Genomic DNA, 20789 nt, shown 5'->3' with positions numbered 1-20789 from the left:
CAGCCTGTGCAGATTGAAGAGCCTCTGGTTCGACTCCAGATCAAGGGCACATACCTCGGTTGCAGGCTCATCCCTGGCCCCTGGGTTGGGGGCATACGGGAGGCACCAATTGATGTTTCTCTCTCTCTCCCCCTCTCCACTGTCTCTAAAAAAAAACAAACAAACAAAAATGGAAAAAATATCCTCAGGTGAGGATTAACAAAATACATACATACATACATACATACATAAATAAGTAAAAACAAGTACAATGACTAGTTTCCATACTTTAGGACTTTACACCTATGACTAACTGTGAATAAGTAGAAATTTGAGGGGGAAAATAGGAAGCAGAGAGTGAACCAGTGTTTTTGTGCTAATAGATTCACTAGTAATAATTAGAAGTGAAATAACATACCTATCCCAGTTCCCTAAACCTAATTATTCTATCTAGCCTTTACTCTTGCTAAAAACTTATTTTGCAAGGGGATTCCTTTGTTAAAATCCTTTATAGAAAGAATTACATATCGTTCCATACCATAATTAAGCTGCTAACCAAACCAAATGTTTTCTTCAGGGTCACAGCTATTCCCCAAGGTTATAAGATGGAATACTGTCAAGTCCTCAGTACATCTGCCTAATTCTCGGTTATTCACATTGCAGATTATCCTGTGTGGGGCTTCGCTCGCGTCCCTGGGAACACAGGCCCACGAGGTGCCTGGAGCCTCTCCCTCCACACTTCCACAGAAGAAAACTCAGGCACGAGGAAGGCAGACCCAGACTTAGAACTTGCTTAAAGTGTTGATCTTGGCTGACATTAATTTCCTCTGCCAAAGAAAGCCTTCAAAGTAGATTATTTTTAAGGTTTTGAAAGATCTTGACTCTATTGTGTGTAAAAGTTAAGAAATTCATATTTACTAGTTACTCATTTATGCTGGAATTGTAAATTCCAGAATACACCCAAAAAATTTACCTTCCATACTTGTGGAGGCTAATCCTAAAATTAGCAAGATGATTCTGGCAAAATAATTCTAAGGCAATGGTTTTGCCCACCTTCGAATCTATGTATTCCAGCCTTCTAGCCCCATCTAACACCAACAATGAAAAGATTTACTATGGGTGTGTAGTAAATACCTCTAAGTATTAAGAATGAATAGAATGAATAGAAAGATCTTTATTCTTGCTTGTTAAAAAATGGTAACAATTTACTCAGCCAGCATCATCAATTTCATCAATGGAATAAATATTTTAGTCGAAAAACCTTAGCAAATGAAAGTTAACTATAGAGATGGGAAATGTAGGCTTACAGTTACGAGTACATGAAAGAGTTTATTCTTGCAATATGTATTGTCCCATTTCCATATGGAACGTAAACCTACTTTTGCCCACCCCATACATGTCCTTTCCTATTAGGAAAAAAGTTCATTTTATATATTTGTTGATTAAAAAGAAAAATCCTCTGCCCTGGCCATTGTGGCTCAGTTAGCTGGAGTGTCGTCTTGTACACCAAAAAGTGGCAGGTTCCATTCCGGTCAGGGCACATACTGAATACGGTTATGGGTTCAATCCCCAAGTGCAGGAGGCAGCTGATTGCTGTTACCCTCAAAGAAAAAATCCTCAACAAAGGATAGAAACTAAATCATCTAAGTTGGACTCAGGGTTTTAGTTAACATATAAGAAGTCATTTATTGCCCTAGCTGGTTTGGCTCAGTGGATAGAGCGTCAGCCTGCGGACTGGAGGGTCCCCCAGGTTCGATTCCAGTCAAGGGCACATGCCTGGGTTGCTGCTCGATCACCAGTAGGGGGTGTGAAGGAGGCAGCCAATCAATGATTCTCTCTCATTGATGCTTCTATTTCCTCTCTTCCTTTCCCTTCCTCTCTGAAATCAATACAAATATATATTTTAAAAAGTAATTTATTATTTTATTTATAAGCTTGATAGTTATGATTTGTGGTCAACTATAAACGTGCAACTAAAAAAACACCGTAAATTAGCTAAATCTAATTTTACTATAATGTGACACCATTTAGAGGCTAAATTTAGATATGAACACAATCGACACATTAAACACTAACAACACGCTAAAAAAATCCCAAGAACATAGGTAGCTGGAGAGGGGAACTTTGTAAAAGGAAATATTCAATTTTGGTAAATAGTATCTTCCAGTCTAAACTAATGATTACATGAAAAACACCAAGGAGAATACATTCAAGTTAATGGAAACAAGTCTTTATTAAGTAACTTTTAATATCAGAAAAATAAAACTCTTATAATTCTCTTTACAGCAAATATATAATATCAGTGCTTTGGCCATCTTAAGTTAAAGGCCCTTTATCATAAAATATATGGTTTTAAACTTTACTCAAATTGAATTTATAATCCCTATAACTTCCCTACATATACATAACAAAAGAGTAGTAAAATTAGCAAATACTAAACTATATTGATAATTTATCATTCTTAGTTTGTGGTTTTAGAAACAGTACACGCACCTAATATATATGTCGATTCCTTGGCTTATTAGTTGCAGTGTACAATGCAACAAAATACAAAATACATGCTTGGCGAACATTCGTTCATATCTACAAGACGGCGCTAAGGATTAGGTTTTCAATACTGACATTTAACTATCCTACAAGCAATTAGCATTACATCATAATATGCCATCAAGGCAATTTTTTTATACTGAAAAAAATCAAAATAAAAACCGTTATTTGTAAACTTTTATACGAAATGTAACTCTTCAAGTGAAAATAAAAAATAAAATTTGTCTATGTACTATTCAATACACATAGGATTTCAATTTTTGTTATACTGAGAAAAAAAAAAGCTTTTTTTTTCGTTGGGAAAATAACGCATCAAAAAATAATTAGTAGAAAAACCCACCAGTATCATGTTTTGTCCTTTCAATGCCAGCATAGATTTGGGAACATACTGAGGATGAAGTTGCAGACATCCACAGGTGAAATGTAAAAGTATCTTAAATCTTCCCTTGTGATTAGAAATAGTTTTGAAATGAAGTAAACTGATTGGAGGTCATCACAGCTGCTTTTGTGAATTATACTAAGGGCATTATTCTCCCTCTCTCCCTCCCCCTTCCCTAAATTACTAAAAAATAAAAATATATTTATAATGTGCAAGACAAATATGGATTGAACATAAAATGTTTCACATTTTGATCTAGAGTCTAAAAATAATCAATAGCTTGATTAGACTAATGAATGGAATGTTCGTATCCTCAATTAGCCAATATAGGTGAATCCCAAAACCCTTCCTGAAATGGGAATACCCAGGTGGCCATTTCCACATTCACCGAGGGAGGCAATGGCTAGGAATTCACAATCCACACAATTGCCACAATTGCGTTCCTGATCCACTGATCATACCAGCTGGGCGAGATGAAGGTCAATGTAGCAGTTTTTGTCCCAAATTATAACCAGTGATTGAGTAAACTGCCACCAGCCCTATTATTACCAGTAATTAAGTCACAATGCACTAGAAAGGTACTTGCAATCCTGCAGAATTAGGCATAAGTTGCTGTAAAATAAAAAACAAACCTGTTTTGTCAAAACTGGCAGTGTAAAGAAGGCAGCCCTGGAAGTGTCTGAATCATCTGTAATGCCAAGTACCCTCCATAAACTCTTAATGTGGTTAGGCTTTGGGACCAGTTTTGAAATCTTAGACGTATACTTTTCTCGTAGGCTCACACAACCTGTGATGATCTTCACTCAAGCGAGTTGAACTTCAGCAATTCTTATACAAGCTATGTCTCTGGGTCTATAGGATATTAATAATTCAAACCAAACTAATAGACAAGAGACCACTTAGGTTTAGTGTTACCATAGCAGCCTTTTATAAGTTTACTAACAACTTTAGCCTAATCCCAATAAAGCCTGATAACAGTCATAAGAATTCATTAGGAAGTTTACTGGGGTACCATTATACCCATGCCTTTACGAGTCCATATAGAGATATAGTATTTATGTATATATATATAGTTAAGAGTGAATTTGGATTGCCTGAGTAACAGCTGTCTGGCAAACTGGACATGATGGCGTTCTCTTTTCACAGATCTTGTTGGCACATTCCATGCAGAAGAGGTTGTGGCCACATGGAACTAGGGCAGCAATAACTTCATTCTCAAAGCAAATCACACAGTCGTGCTTTCGTCTTGATTCTGGAGGTGAGCTAGAGGTGGAACCACCATTGGAAGAGGAGTAACTATTGGTACCATTAGAAAAAGCAGGGATGTATATTGGAAGGCCAACATGGTTGCCTGTACTAGGTGGGTCGCTCCTAACCCTCCGAGCAAGTGGGTGTTCAATGCTCTCAGGGAAGGTAGGAGACAGACGAGGAGTAGATGGCTGACTTCCTCTACGCTGAGTCTTCATGTTACCAGAAGGATCACTCCCGAAGCCGGAGAGTGGGTTAACTGGTTCAAATGGAGTCCAGATAGTTTGCGCGGATGTTGGTAAGGAGTCAAAGGCAGGAGAATCAACTGCGAGATCTTCTGAGCCTACAGATGGTAGCGCATCTCCAAACCAAAAGTTCCCTGTGCTGAATGGGCTCGTCGGACTGAAGTCAGCCAGCCTATTGCTTCCAAAGTAGGAATCTGTGGAACCACTTCCCAGAGAACTGGAGCTATCATTTCGATAATTGGAGATCATCCTTGCACGGCTAGGAGGAGCTGGATTGGAGGAGAGCCACGCAGAGCTAAGAGTGCCACTTTCAAAGCTGACATCGGTACCATTGTAATGGAAATCGTTCTCTTCATTGAGCTCAATATAGTTTCCTGTGCGCATGGCAATATGCATTTCTATTTCTTCTCGTGCTCGGTCAACATTTTCAGGCATCCCTGTCACTTCAAAGACAGGCTCCTTATCTCTGCTCGGAGTTACTATGTATGTGTGGGTCTGCTGCTGAATTCTTTTAATAGTTGCTCCTTTGGGTCCAACTACTAATCCTACCACACGATATGGGACCCTCACTTGAACGGTGGTTTGGCCGGGCAGATTAGGGCTTGACAACCCTCCCAGGGCAGGGCCGTTTTTGTTTCGAGATGCACGAATCATGGAGAAGTGCTCTGCAGCGGAGAGGATTTCTCTTTTGGCCATGGCGACATCTTCTTTCCGTCCCGTGACAACAAAAATGGGCTCTTCACCACGAACGGGGGTCTTGATGTACGTGTTTGTCTTGGCTCTCAGTGCTTTAATTTTACAACCTGTTAGAAAGAAAATATGTCATAAGAATCAGCATCTACTCAACAACACTGATAAAGACAAACCACAGAGTGCTCCTTTCGAGCTGAACATCTGCTCTGGGCAGCTGGAGCACTCTATCCAGCAAGCTATGCATGAGTAAACTACCAAAGCTTTAGTGGTTTACTACCCTGCAGGGTACTGGTGGCAAAGAAAAACCAGTCATCTGTAAGAACTAAATTATTATACTCCTTTTACTGAGAAGGAAAATAAAGCACAAAAATATTGTATAACTTGTCCAAGCACAAAAATATTGTATAACTTGTCCACGCTCACACAGCTAGTAAGTGGCAGAGCCAAAGTTAAACCTACTCTGACTTCAAATTTAACACAACTATACTATACGACACTTTCACTTCCACTTAATTATCATTTTAACATGACTCTTTCCTCTGTAAAGCTCAATTGATGACAATAGCAAAGTGCTCATGGCTAGTAGGTCATCTCCCGTTTGCTCCCATCAGTTGAATTTTTAAGCTTACTAAGTTTCACATAAATCAGTGAAATATGAATAGAAAAGACACTGTATTTGCATAAAAAGTCAAAAGGGTAAAAAAAATATAGAATAACGTTGTACTCACTATAAAATTCTTGCTAAATTCAAAATAGATATTGGAAACTGTATGGAACATAGGCATTGGATGTGGTTTTATTGACGAGGGACAATTCTGGTGAGCAGACCCATTCTCAAACAAAAAGCTTTGGCCCCAAAGCCTAAGTATATTTAAGTTAAAACATCTAAGACAATATGCCTAACTACACATGATTCTTTAATCAACTTTTTGGAGTATTCACCCATTCGAGTGCCAACTGTGTAAGATTAGAGGGCTTCAAACTGTAACTTAACATGTCAAATACACCACCACAGCATGTAGCTTTCCAAGATTTCTTAACGTGAAAATAGATTTATTCCCATGAACGTATCATGCCACTCCTAGTTCCTCAAATAAAGAAGTCAGGTGCTGTTGAAGATACTCATCACAATCTGGGCAAGTCTTTTTCTTAAATTTTCCCTTTTTAATTTTTTTTTGCCCCCAAATATATTCAAGATGTACTAAAGTCTTTATATACATCATTTTTAACTTCATAACTGCAACAGTTTTCCCCAATAGGTCTCCTTGCCTCCAGTTTGCCTCACTTCAATTCAATCTACAGTCAAATTATGCTTTCTCTAAAAAGCACATCACCTGATCATTCTTTGCATAAAGTGTTTTAATGGCTCCCCTTTACCTTAAATATGGCACACAAGGCCCCTCATTGCCTGGAACCTGAGTACCTCTCTAGCTTCATCTCTTTACCACTCTCTTTCCCATTCCCCCCGTAAGCTCTGCAGTGCGCGCTACCACATTAGACTCCCGTCCATGCACCCCTGCTTGCATGACTAGAATGCTGCCGTCCCCGCCTCTTTACCTCCCAGTTCTTACGGCTGAACTCCCACCAGCCACTCTGATTTTACTTTCGATGCCTCACCTTCTAAGAGGTTTGTGTGCCATTCCTAAGCATTCTCAAAGCACTGAGTGGTTTGACTGTAAGTATATGTCATGGGTGGCCATACATTTGTTGAAACAAAGATCACTGTTTTTCTATAGAACAATACTGGGCCTTTCTTATGCGCACTGCTTTGTAGCTAGTCATTTTCTGCTGAGCTTTTCAAGACTTTCATATTCTGGCCTCATACTACTAATCCAACCCTTCTGAAAGGAGTTGATTTTGCTGACTTCAATTATAACATAATCAACCTCCCTGCAACTTTCAGATCTCAACCACAAATGGAGGTCCTGTTCTTTCCAACATCTGCAGAACTCCGCAACTGCAGCTTTCTCGCTGCTGGGTCCTAGGTCTCTATCATGAAAACACTCGGAGAGTTAAGTATGTTACTGTAAAACAGGAAGTTTTTATTTATTATAAAGAGTGCTGCTGTAAATTGATCAGCCTAAGTATTGGCCCCTTTCCACGCTTAAGAAACTTTTCTAAATAAATAGTTCTGAGGCTATAATCAACCATCAGTTGCTGCTTAGAACACTTTTTGTTTAATACCTAGTAGGCATATTATTAACTAAGAAAATATGCTTACAGGCACACAGGACACTATCTGGCCTATGGTTAGATCTAATAAATAGGTGTTTAATATATGGCTCATTAGGAAGACAGAAGGTGAACATTCTGAGCATGGACTACTTCTGAGATGGGGGAGTAAGATAGGCCTCATACTGCCCCAAAGGGTCATGTGCATACGTTTTGCAGATGAGGGGAAAGTGATAACAGGAAGATAGCAGAGTCAGCTCATTTTAAGCTACTGCCAACAAAAAAAAAGTATTTCTTCTCTCTCTACAGTGAACCTCATCAATCATAACCTTGTTTCTACAGGAAATATTTAGAGTTCTAAACAACCAGCACACGATTTCTAGAATACATACATTCTAAAGGTGGGGATAATTAGAATTGGCAGACGTCTAAGTAGGTGACACAAACTAAAGTAGGAGGAAAAAAATCATTTTATTATTTTTCAGGTGGAGATAAAAAGCTTTTTTTGAGTATTTTAGATTGAGTTTGTACTTGAAAATTCAAAGATACTAAAAAATCATAAAAGAATATATAGTCTCAGAACAGCACAAAACTCAGAGCTATAAAAGTACTGATAAAATGCACTTTAAGAAAAATTGTTGCCTGGCAAAAGTCACCCATAACAAGGTTAAAACATTAATTATTTACAACTCATACTATAAATGGCTAATTTTTCTCTTACACACATACTCCACCCTACATATGAAAACACCAAAACCCAACAGAAAAACACCAAAACCCAACAGAAGGAAATACATAAATGGCTGAACACAAAAATTCCCATTTTCATATGAATTGAGGTATCATTTTCCACCTGTAAGACAGTCAAATATCAAAAACAGTGCTAGGAAGAAATGGGAAAAAGACCCTGGTTTAGCTGCTGAGAGAACAGACCGCCCAAGGGCACTTTGCAATGTCTATCAAAATTACAACTGCAGGTCTCCCTCTGCCCCTATAATTCCACTCGTAGAACTGATTCTGTGGAAATACTTGCATAAGTGCAAAATGACCTTTGTATTATATCGTGCACTATGGTTCGTATTAGTGAGAGGCTGGGACGGCCACATAATGGAGTACTGTGCAGTCATAAAACTGGTTGACTTGGGGGACAGCACAGGGAGGAGGCAACTTCCCTTCTACACCAATTTTTATAAACTTTGAGCCATACAAATGCTTAGTTTTTCAAAGGTATGATTAAATTAGAGTAATTAAATGAGCCCTCTCCAGTTTGGCTGTGGATAGAGCATTGGCCTGAGGACTGAAGGGTCCCGGGTTCCATTCCGGTCAAGGGCATGTGCCCGGGGTTGCGGGCTCAATCCTTAGTGGGGGGAATGCAGGAGGCAGCCGATCAATGATTCTCTATCATTGTTGATATTTCTATCTCTCTCCCTCTCCCTTCCTCTCTGAAATCAATAAAAATATATTAAAAATGAATAAAATGTTACATTTTATTAGACTTAGCATATCAATATATGCTATATACCTCGTACTGAGATTACTATATTTTAAATTGTATAAACAACAGGGTAAATGATTTCATATCCTCAAAGCTGAAAAAGCTTTTTAAGACGTAAGGACTAACAATTATTTTCTTACAACTACAGATAAAAATACCAAACAAGCTGTGTACCAGCCTATGTAGAGGTTAAGAACTAGAATCACATCAGCTTTCAGAGTTCTAATTTTATTTTGATTTGGAAGTAAATTCCCCAAATAAAAAGTCTCCAATTTACCTCCCTGATGTAAGAGGAACCCACTTCTCCTTTGTCTACCACTGTAGCTGGGGTTGTGTTTCACCTTAAAGCCCTGTAGCTGCAGCCAGAATTCTGGTCCTCTCACTCCCTGGAACAGCAGAGGTCCTGTCTTGCTTCTCAGGGTAGAGCCTCTCCTACCAGCTGCCTCAGCGATTCAGAGGGAGACTGGGTCCTCTGTGGCTGGGCGAGGACTTGAAAGAACGGAAAGGATGGCATCTTCAGTGTTTCTCAAACCACTATGGGTTTGCATTAGCAACTTAATGGGCTGTAATCACCATTAAAAAACAAACAAAAAGCAAAACGAAACCAAAAAACCAAGAACTCAATGTGTTCCAAATGTTTCAGTAAAATATGTGTACAATGGGCTTCAATGTAAAATGTTCTTTTGCTTGGGGGATGGGGGTCAGAAAAGTGTAAAACCATTAGACTAGATAAATCTTTAAGGCCACTTTTAAATTCCATTAAGCGTGTGGAAGGATGTACTTATAACAAAAGAACCAGATGAAGAATTAGTCTGCAACTTAAATGTAATTACAGTCCAAATCAATTCACATTAAAAATAGGAAGATTGCCGAAACCGGTTTGGCTCAGTGGATAGAGCGTCGGCCTGCGGACTGAAAGGTCCCAGGTTCGATTCCGGTCAAGGGCATGTACCTGGGTTGCGGGCACATCCCCAGTAGGAGATGTGCAGGAGGCAGCTGATCGATGTTTCTCAAATCTCATCGATGTTTCTAACTCTCTATCTCTCTCTCTCCCTTCCTCTCTGTAAAAAATCAATAAAATATATTTAAAAAAAAAAAAAAATTAAAAAAAAAAAAAAATTAAAAAAAAAAAAAATAAATAAAAATAGGAAGATTAACCAGATAATCTGGGCGGGCCTGACCTAACCATGAGTTCTTTAAGGTTTTCTCAGCTGGCCTCAGAAGTCACCTACCTTCTCCTAGATTGTATCATCTCTGAAACATGCCTTATGCCTGTTCCTCTTCTATCTCTGCTCAGGTATTTCCCTACATAATCCAGAACACACTCCTACTACTCCCCACCCCCTCACAGCTTCTAAGTAACAAGCATGGCCATTTGGAAAAAATGAGATTGTGTGTGTGAAAGGCTCTATGAGCTCAAGAATAATATAACCATAGGTAGGACTCTTATTACCACAGCTACTACACAGGAATCTTCCAAGGTCCAGTTTAAAGGAAACAATGTCAGGAGCACAAAACTGAGTATCTACAGGCCTGGGTTCAATCAGATCTTCACCAGTTACCAGTGGTTTCAAGTGTTAGGCCATTCAACCTCGAGGTCCCTTCTCATGCTTATATATTCTTTTTACCAAGTCCCTCTACTCCTAGGAAATACAGAAACCTCTCTGTTCTGAAGTCTAAAAAGCATTTGGGACAGTCATACATACATCTATTCTTCTTTTCCTAAGAAAAGGTAGGTTGGATAATGGGTGAGGAATTATGATTAAAGATACTGTCTTACTTGGTTTTGCAAGAATTAAATAAAATAATATATTAAAAATGGTTATTACAATGCCTATTATTCAAGTAGGTGCTCAGTTAAGGGTAGCTTTTTAGACCACCTACCCCACCTAAAGTATTTCATTAGTGCCCTAGCTGGTTTGGCTCAGTGGATAAAGCGTCGGCCTGTGCACTGAAGGGTCACTGGTTCGATTCCGGACAAGGGCACGTGCCGGGCTGCGAGCTTGATCCCCAGTAGGGACTGTGCAGTAGGCAGCTGATCAATGATTCTCATTACTGATGTTTCTGCTCTCTCTCCCTCGCCATTCCTCTTTGGAAATCAATAAAAATATCTTTTTTAAAAAGTACTTCATTAGTAAATGAGACAATAGGCCTAACTTTTAAATAATAAAAATTTGTAGCACACTTTTCAGTTTTCCAAACTCACCTGTTTACATTCTCCTTTAATCATAACAGAGTGCTTTAGGAAGAGCAGAAAAGAGCCCAAGTGAATTGCTCAAGATCTCCTAACTGGAAGGTCAGATCTCAAACCCAAGATGTCTTAACTCCATTATCCTCTCACTAAGCGAAACATGTTTTGTGAAATAGTAGAAAAAGGGGGAAGGGAGTCATATTATTGAATGCTCCTCCTATATAATAAAAGGCTAATATGCAAACTGTCCCCTTGGGAGTTCGACCACTTGCTATGACGTGCGCTGACCACCATGAGGCAGTGCGGAATGAAGGGAGGCCCCAGCCGGCAGCCAGCGGAAGGCAGGCCCCGATCACCAGCCAGGCCTAGGGACCCTACTCATGCATGAATTTTGTGCAATGGGCCTCTAGTTTAGAGGGGGAAAGGCAGGAACAAGCCAAAGGGGAGGGGAGAGTGGTGCAGAAAGGGGAACAGTTATATAAAACTAGAGGCCAGGTGCATGAATTCATATGTGGGTGGGGTCCCTCTGGGTGGCCTGCAGGGATTGGGCGAAACCCACAGTCCAACGCCGCCTGCAGCTCCTACTTCCACTCCTGCTCATCCCAGCCCCACTGTGCTTGCAGCAGGCTCGCCAGCCATGAGCCCTGCATCTGGTGCCCTCCTAAGTGGGCTGAAATTGGCTCTCCAAGGGGTCCCAGATTGCAAGAGGTGCAGGCCAGGCTGAGGGACCCCACCAGTGCACGATCAGTGACTGCAGGAGGGCTCCAGGGCGTGTCCGGCCCATCTCACTCAGTCGCAATTGGCCCCACCCCAGCAGCAAGCTAACCTACCGGTCAGAGCACCTACCCCCTGGTAGTCAGTGCACATCATAGTGACTGGTCAACTGTCTGCCCCCTGGTGGTCAGTGCACATCATAGTGAGCAGTTGAGCAGCCTTAGCATATCACACTTTGATTGGTTGTTCTGCCCTTTGGTCTATTTGCATATCACCCTTTCGTTATATAGGACTAGAGGCCCAGTGCACAAATTCGTGCACGGGTGAGGTCCGGCTGGCCCAGCCCCATTAGGGGTGGATTGGGGCTGGGCCTGTTGGGAAGAGGAGACGGTGGGAGGTTGGCTGGCCAGCCCCGGCCCCCAATTGGGCGGGTTTGCTGGCTCCAGTGGGCATCATAGCAATGGGTCATTCCAGCATTCCTGTCGCTGGCTTTTTATATATAGAGATAAGATCCTTTACCTCCTAGAAGAGTCTAGACCAGTGGTTCTCAACCTTCTGGCCCTTTAAATACAGTCCCTCCTGTTGTGACCCAACCATAAAATTATTTTCGTTGCTACTTCATAACTGTAATGTTGCTACTGTTATGAATCGTAATGTAAATATCTGATATGCAGGATAGTCTCAGGCGACCCCTGTGAAAGGGTTGTTCAACCGCCAAAGGGTTCTCGACCCACAGATTGAGAACCACTGGTCTAGACAGACTCCTTGAACTTTACAAGGAACTCAATTTCAGTATTGTATCTTCAAAAACTGATGAATATCAGAGTAAATTTCAGTAAGAATGTTTCTTATGCATACAACTTAATCTAATATTTAAATAACTTACTTAGATTAGCAATGCAATGTATTCCTAAATCACAATAGCTTTCCTTTCTATGGTTCAAATGTGCATCTTGTAGCTCTTCTAAGTCAAAATTTTCTGAAATTTTTTAAAGAACTGTACATTCTCTTTAGTTATCACTATGAAAGCAACTCAAACAGCTTCATTTATGTGATTTCAGTTTTGCTTATTTTCAGTATTCATAGACATTTAACACCTTAAATCAATTAGCATCCACTGCCCTTAAAAAAAAAAAAAAAGGCAGTTCCAAACAACTTGAGGTTGACTGACTCCTTAGGCAAAGGGTGAGAGATAAAGCAAGAGGGAAGAAACCCTAATACCACAATATGCAAATTAAAACAAATAATGAAATGATAAATTTCTAATCCAGCAATTCAGTTCAATAAAACAAACAGGAGTAAGGATGCAAAGATGACAAGATTCAGTTCTGCCCTCTGACTTGTATCAGTTTCAGGCACCAACAGGATTTGTTGTTATACATGTTCATGTACAGATATTGATCTGTCATTTTCTCTGTTTATACTGTTGGGTGGTGATGTTGTCAAAGTCTTCTATATCCTTGCTGACTTTATTTCTGCTTGTTTTACCGCTTATGGAAGATAGCAGTGTTGAAGTCTCCAATTTTATTAGGTTGAGACTCTGGTAAGTTATTTATTATCTCTGTTGATCTGTTTCCTTATCTGTACAGTGGAAATAAGAATGGATCAAATGAGATAATACACTGTCTGACACACAGAAATACTTATTTATTTTTAAGCAGTCTTATTTATTTCTTAAAATCTTTATTGTTGAAAGTATTACATTATAGCCCCCTTTTCTTCCCATTGACCCCTTGTAGCCCGTGCCCCCTCTTGCCCCAGGCCTCCCCACCCTATTGTCTGTGTCCATGGGTTATGCATATATATATACAAGTTTGTTGGCTGTTCTTTTCTCACTGTCTGCCTTCCCTGAGGTTCGACAGTCTGTTCCTTGCTTCTATGTCTCTGGATCTATTTTGTTCACCAGTATATTTTGTTCATTAGTTTCCACATATGAGTGAGATCATGGGATACTTGTCTTTCTCTGACTGGCTTATTTCACTTAGCGTAATACTCTACAGGTCCCTCCATGCTGTCTCAAAGGGTAAGAGAGCCTTCTTTTTTACTGCTGCATAGGTGCAAATGTAAAAAGATAATAAAATGAATTTTCTATAGGAAGTTAAAAACATTTAAGGAATACTTCTCCTGCCCTGGCCTGTGTGGCTCAGTTGGTTGGAGGATAGTCCTGGACACAGAGAGGTCACAGGTTGGATCCCCAGTCAGGGCCTGTATAGGAGGCATCTTATCAATGTTTCTCTCTCACGTGGATGGTTTGAACTAGTATCTGCTCAGAGTACAAATCCAGTAGAAACACAAATTATAAACTTTACTTATGCTTCATATGTACTTTACTATTTCTTAAACGTTAAATTGTATAGTAAATTTGTACTAACGACATCTTCTCAAACTTATCCTCACAACAAATGGGGTGGGGGGGCAAGGAGGGGCCAGGGAAAGCAAGCGGATGGAACAGGTTTTTCTCCACAAGAGGAAAAACTGAACTCCGTCGATGTTAAGTGATTTGTTCAAGGTCATAGGCAACAAATGGTGAAATCCGGTCTCCATCAACTTTTCTAAGTCCAAGTTCAATGTCACTAAATGGTGCAGGTGGAAAGGCAGGAACAAGCCAAAGGGGAGGGGAGAGTGGTGCAGAAAGGGGGACAGTAATAAGGTCAGTCCACAGCACACACACTTTACACTGGTAACCTTTGGGGAAGATTTTCTAATTGTTTGCAACTATTCCCTCCCCACTCTCCTCTAACCATGCTCAATACTAACCACTTCATGCTTATCTTCAACTACACCTGCAATTTTCATTAAATAATTTTATTACTTTAAGGTCTAGTCTTATTAGTCCATGATACAACTACTTATGGTAAAATCAGGCTTCCCTGCATACAATGAATTGTAGTAACTGCTTATTGGACAAAGGCAAAAACCATGCCCACATGAATTGTTCTTAAATCCCAAACACTGGCATGAAATAAGTGCTCTAGTTATGGTGTGTAACTTAAAATTCTCAAAATCAGTCATGAAATAGAGGCTTGAACTTGAATGCTATTCAAACAACATCAGGCTGTGCATAATTCTTTCTTATAGTTGCATGTGGTAATACAATATTAGAAAATTATTATATAGGCTTAAACATCAGATTTAATTTTTATAAATGTCTATATGGTACCTAGTGGTAGCATGGGAAAAAAAAGGTAAAAGCCCACAAATTATGATTTAAAACTATTTGGGAAGCATTAAGATGCAGTTTAATAAAAACATCACTTTAGAATCACCTAAACATCAATGGGGCTCTAAAATTGATTATCCATAATCTATTTAGAGTCTCCTACAGAAGTTTTTAAACTGCAAAGTTTTTAAACTTTCCTATTTAATATATGATCATTATGTTTTTTTTTCAACTTGAGTTTAATTTTAAATTACAAATCCTCCACTGCATAAATGACATTTTAAAAAATCTTGTAAACATCCCATAGATTAAAAAATAATACTCATGATAGTCACTATGGCTGTTCACTAATGTTCTGGCTCTCTCCTGTGGGCACATGGTTATAATGCACGTTCTTTTAATATTACTTTTTAATCCTCACCCAACGGTGTTTTTTTTCCATTGATTTCTAGAGTGGAAGGGAGAGGGCAGAGAGAGAGAGAGAGAGAGAGAGAGAGAGAGAGAGAGAAGGTGGGGGAGGGAGGGAGACTGACCTGCTGGGGAACCTGCAACTGAGGTACATGCCCTGACCCACAATTGAACCCGCGACCCTTGGGTCTGCAGGCCAAAGCTCTAACCACTGAGCAACAGGCCAGGGCTGTAATGAACTTTCTTCTTTCTTTTTTGTAATGAACTTTCTTGACTACCTGAAGTTACGTGGGGCCAGACAGCTTGCTTTGATAATCATTACTGCTGGGTCTGACATTTAAAGACCAGCATGTGCTATGCTAACTGTCTCTCATCCCTCTGGCCCAGGGGAAGACCAGCCAACACTTGAGATGTTGGTTGCTTCATTGGCCTGTGTCCCTGAATGACTAAAATGATCAGAGCCCTTGTGGACAGAAATAAACCTTTGTTGTTTTAATATTGAGAAGTTGGGGTTCTTTGTTACCACAGCATAATTTAAACCCATCTGGACAGAAGTGCCATGTAGCTGACAGGCATTGAGACATCAGATGGTTCTAGTTCTATCACATGAAAAGAATAAAATGGGTGGAACTGCTAAGCAAGCCAAGGAAAGGTGAACATGATTAAACAGGGTGGTTCAAATTAATTTCAGATTTAACTTAACAAAAGTAATATGTGCTTATCACTTAGTTGGATATGAATCAATTTATTTGTGCATCACTCAGAGTTTCTTGATTACACCCAGCCGAAGAAGAGGAATCGGAAGCCCAGGGAGTTTAATTAACTTGTCCAAGGTCATAAAGTGAGTTATTGGCACATAATAGTCAGAATTTAGGAATTTTAATTTCTGATTTCTGGCTCTTTCCAAAATACCACAGTTGAGCAGAGACCGTTAAGGGCAATTTGAAGTAGTTTACAACATGCATTTTTCTATTAAAACATACATTCTAAAACACTTTGTATTCAGCTTTAAGGCAAGATATTAAATTCTTCAATTTGTACAAATATCAAATTTATTCAGAACCAAATCCATAAAACATTAAGCACCATCCTATAACTACATGCTACCTTTCTTTGAAAACAATATGTAAGAAGAACTACCGAGAATTCCAACCCATAAACATTGTTGAATGTTTATCTAAATAAAAATCTCTCAACAGAGTAACAGTACTCAACTACTTGACTCCCTGGCTCACTTTTAGGTTGTTGGTAATGGGATATAAAACACACCCTTGATTTACTTTATTTTCCATTTTCTCCAGAGTGAATCAAAATAGTTCATTAGCAGAATAGTCAGGAAGAAAAGGCAGTAGACTACCCATCAATTTGCAAAACAATTACAATAACTGAACCTTTCTCAAGGGTCCCTGAGGTAATATAATTATCAACTAAATTTAAATTTGAAAGCCTAAAAAAGTTCAATATTTATTTTTTAAAGCTAGTGTGTATATATACACATACATTAACTTTCTAAACTATAAAATGACAATGAAATTTAATTAGACTCATAGACCTAAGAATATTAGAATGGTAACTCGGTCTTCTGAGTAGTAGAGATACCAAAATTTTATTAAGGTAATTTGAATAATGATGATATTTTAAGTTATGCATACTAGAAATATAGTATCCCAACTCATGATTATGGCAGAAATTAACCCAAAATATTATTAATCTTTGGGAGCAGGATGCTTCAGTACTGAGGCAGCAATGTGGAGCGAGACCTTTATCTTTGACATCAAACAAACTGGTCAAATCCAAGTACCATCACTTGAGCAAGTTACCTTTCAGAACTTCAGTTTAAATGGCATGAGGAAAGCACTTGGCCTTCTCAATGAGTATGTTAACAATCCCCCCCCCCCCCAAAAAAAGAAAAAGACACTGTGCTTTATTTAGTATTATCCTTAAACTGAATAATCTTCTTATGAGATGTATATTTCTTCTTGAAGAGGGAGTATTTGTATAGGAAGACTAACACTAAACATGCATATACCTTATTTTAATTGTGTTAGAGCTTGGTCCCAACCCTATGAAACTGGAGACAAGAGCAGCTCAATAAAGGAAAACATTCCAAAAGGGTCTAGCGCAGTGATAGCCAAAGTAGGGTGCAAGAAACTCCACTGGAGTGCAGAAAAAATAACAACTCCAATTTTCATTTTCTCCCTCACTCTTAAAAAGCTGGAGATGACTTTTCCAGACTATGAGGCTAGAAAACACCTATACCACCAATTAAAGTCACTAATGAAACTTCTTAAACAGTAGTGACATAAAATTTTGGGTTTAGTTTTTTAAAAACCAACTGAATTTATGACACCAAGATTTATTTATAATATAGTTAAGAATGGGTCTATTGTTCTACTTTAATTCATTTTTTAGTCTAACTGGATATCAATGATTGTGCAAATTAGGACAGTCTGTTGACTTAAACCTGTTAACCACTGTGAATGTGTCTTGTAAATACCACATTTTAAAAAGTTAAGTCTTTAAATCTGTTAGGTTTACTTTCTATGTCTATGTTCTAAAAGTTCTTTGATTACCAATAAGCCCCTTTAGTTCCTGGCTTTATTTTACAGTATTGTTGGTTTAAAAATGAAATGCAAGGTTTAAAAAATGGGGCCAATTTAGCATTTGTAAACAACCACACACTATTGGGGATTATAAATATGAGGCCAATACTCTGCCAATTTTCATCACTAGCCAAAGCAGCGGGTTGCTTTATTGAAAGACACTGGAACCAGACAGAGGCCATCTGCAGGAGCTGCTAGTCTCTCTGACTCAGAATTCCATTTATCCTGCTCTTTGCTTTGGAGCTGAAGTCATAAATGTCTTTATCTGTAACATAATTATTTCCAAACCCAATTAAGAGATGTCAAACAGAAAGTTATGACTTCCGGTAATGAATGAAATGGCAGGAACAGAAAATTCTTCAAGATGAAACTTTAGTTCATTCAAGGCAAATGAATGAAATGACTTGCCTTGTTTATTCACTTGGGGAAAGGGAAATGATCACTGTAAAAGGATGTAGAAGTTGTCCACTTCTCCTGCAGGAAAGTACAAGTTTTACTATGGTGCTGCTGAGAGGGTGGGAGTGGCACAGGGGTCAATGTTGACCGGTTCAGAACAGCAAAAGGGCAAGACTTTTTGCTCTGAAGATAAGATAGAGGATGATGACATACTTTTTACAGTACTGTGAATTCTGGGAAAATAATAAGGAATAGTTCGCAATTCGTCTCCATGTCCTAAGACACAGATTCACATATCCTTATTAACCAGTAAAGCAGAGACCTAAAAAGAAAAACGAAATGCTTTCTCTTGTTTGCTGCAGTTTATTAGATGGTACAAAACAAAAACTTGGAATGAATTCAGTTTACTTTTAAGTAATGGATTTGTATAAAGATAACAGTTTGTTCAATTAAAGACCATTTCATAGTGCTTTAAAAGGATCTAATACAGAGAAGAAAAAGGTTTGTATTTAACTAAATATACAAAAGATGTCATTATCTTGTCCCTTAGTAAAACTAGCATGTCAATGTTTTCCTTTGACATCCTAAGCTGTCACCATGAGCACTGTTACAACGTGTGCTCAGAAGTGGCACCCTAGCATGGGGGGTAAGAGTGTGTATGGCCTAACACCTTCCCAGCTTTTCACCACTCCCCTTTACAGAGCTTAAGCATCAAAAAACAAAGACAAAAAACCCCAAACCAATGCAACTTTCCAATCAGACCTAGAGATTACTCCTCCACACCACTCCTGACACTGCTCTTCAGGCTTCCATCTCCATTTGTTAAAGCCCTGTCCATTCTCTAGGCCTTCCAGGGTTGATGTTCTCTTATGTATGACTTTTGTTTGTCACACATTTACAGTCAGTGCCATTAACTACACATCAGTTTGGTGACATTCCACTGTTTATTAGAGTGTTAGCTTCTCAAGGCCAGCAACTTCGAACCAACCTTACATTCCCAACTGCCATAAATAAACTCTGCCTGGCACAGTTCTTGGATTTGCTTAATTGAATGGCCAACTCATTCTGGACCCATAAATTGAGATGTTATAATTTTAGCCTATGTAAGGTGAAACAGTTCCCTCCTGGATTAGTGTCGTAAGTATTGCAAAAACTCAGAGCATGCAAAAGTTACTTATCAAACTCTAGTAATAAACTCGCAGTTGAAAGGCATCAGCTTTGAACAGTGCCTGTAAGTACCAATCATCAAGGGTCTGAAATAAGCTATCTGTCTCCTCCATCCAGATTTCGGGTGGGTTTTCTGACTAACATCCTGGAGGGAAGACATGAGCCAGCTCTGCTATCTGAAACCACCATTTCCACAGACCTCCTATGTATGTGCACTTCAGACCACTTGGGGAGGATGAGATCATTTCGGCAGCAGCGCCATCGCTCCTCCTTATGTGACCCCAACCATGCTCTCAGCCTAGCAGCCGAGATCCGTGCACCGACCAGGCAGACCCTCCTGTCACCAGGCCGCTGCAGGCAACCTTGAACCCGGGGGGAAAGCTACACCAGGGCCCCGGACCTTCCCTTCCCTGAACATGTCGGACACGGAGGTACTGGGCGTCCCCTTCCCCCACCTTCACAAATCGACTCCAGGAGCCGGAGGCATCGGTCCTTTGTCTGCACAATGTGGGAGGAGTCAGTCCGCCGCGCTGGTGCGCTGGCAAGTGGGAAAGAGAATGTGCCCCAACGGGACAGATGCCTCGAGTTCCTGAACTCCAGGGCCTCGCCGGTCCGTTTTCCTTCCCCGCGTCCACTTCAGTGTGCAGAGCGGTAGGCGATGCGCCTCTCCGAGGCTCAAAACGCACCGGAGGAATAGACTCCATGGACTGAGATGAGAGCGAGGCTGCACCGCCAAAGCCAAGTTTCTGCAGGGCGGAGAGGTGTCGGGGTGGCGGGGTGGGGGCGAAACCCACCGCTCCAACACCCCCTTCCCTGCAGCATGAACTGTCCACAGGCCTCCATGCCTGCCCCTTCCCGTCCCTGCACCCGCTGCTGCAAGGGGAGCTGCGCCTTTTTCCAAGCCGGTGGGGAAGCCAACTTGCCGCCTCGAAGCTTTCCGGGCACGACATCGACCCGACCTTTTCAACCCCCAACGAGGTTTCTGGGGCCTCGCCAGCCCGGGGTCCCACGAATACGGACCGAGCGCAGGGAACACCCCGGGCGGGAGGCTCGGGGAACTTCAGCGCCGCTCGGAGAATGTTCACGACAAAACGAAGCGGGACGCCAGGGGTTCCACAGGAGGACTAGTCACCGCCCGCCAAACCTCGGCTCATCACCGGACCCCTTCGCGATGCACCCGGGCGGACGCCCCGGGCTCGCCTGTTGGGCCCCGACCCCGTTTCTCGGGAATCTTAGACCAGCACCCGGGACCATGCCCGGCTCAGCCCCCGCTCCCCGCACTCACCCTGGCGACCGACGATCTCGGCGACGTGCTCGGAGCTGGGCACCGGGACGCACTCGGTGGTGTTGACGCTCTTCCTCCGCAGCAGGGCCGCCTGCTCACCGTTCAGG

At 40.5% G+C, this 20789-nt stretch overlaps 1 protein-coding gene across 1 annotated transcript; it reads right to left on the bottom strand.

Annotated features, from left to right (window-relative positions):
- Positions 1–2187: 2187 nt before the first annotated feature.
- On the bottom strand, positions 2188–20788 carry MEX3C (mex-3 RNA binding family member C; the record flags this gene model as incomplete). The annotated part of the gene is made up of 2 exons (XM_006085193.1): positions 2188–5201; positions 20683–20788. Coding segments are annotated over 2 exons (1329 nt in total), but the record flags the coding sequence as incomplete, so codon positions are not given.
- Position 20789: the final 1 nt, after the last annotated feature.

Source organism: Myotis lucifugus, unplaced genomic scaffold (assembly GCF_000147115.1).
Source record: "Myotis lucifugus unplaced genomic scaffold, Myoluc2.0 scaffold_16, whole genome shotgun sequence".
NCBI classification, from domain to species: domain Eukaryota; kingdom Metazoa; phylum Chordata; class Mammalia; order Chiroptera; family Vespertilionidae; genus Myotis; species Myotis lucifugus.
This window is presented reverse-complemented; position numbering and strand designations above follow the sequence as displayed.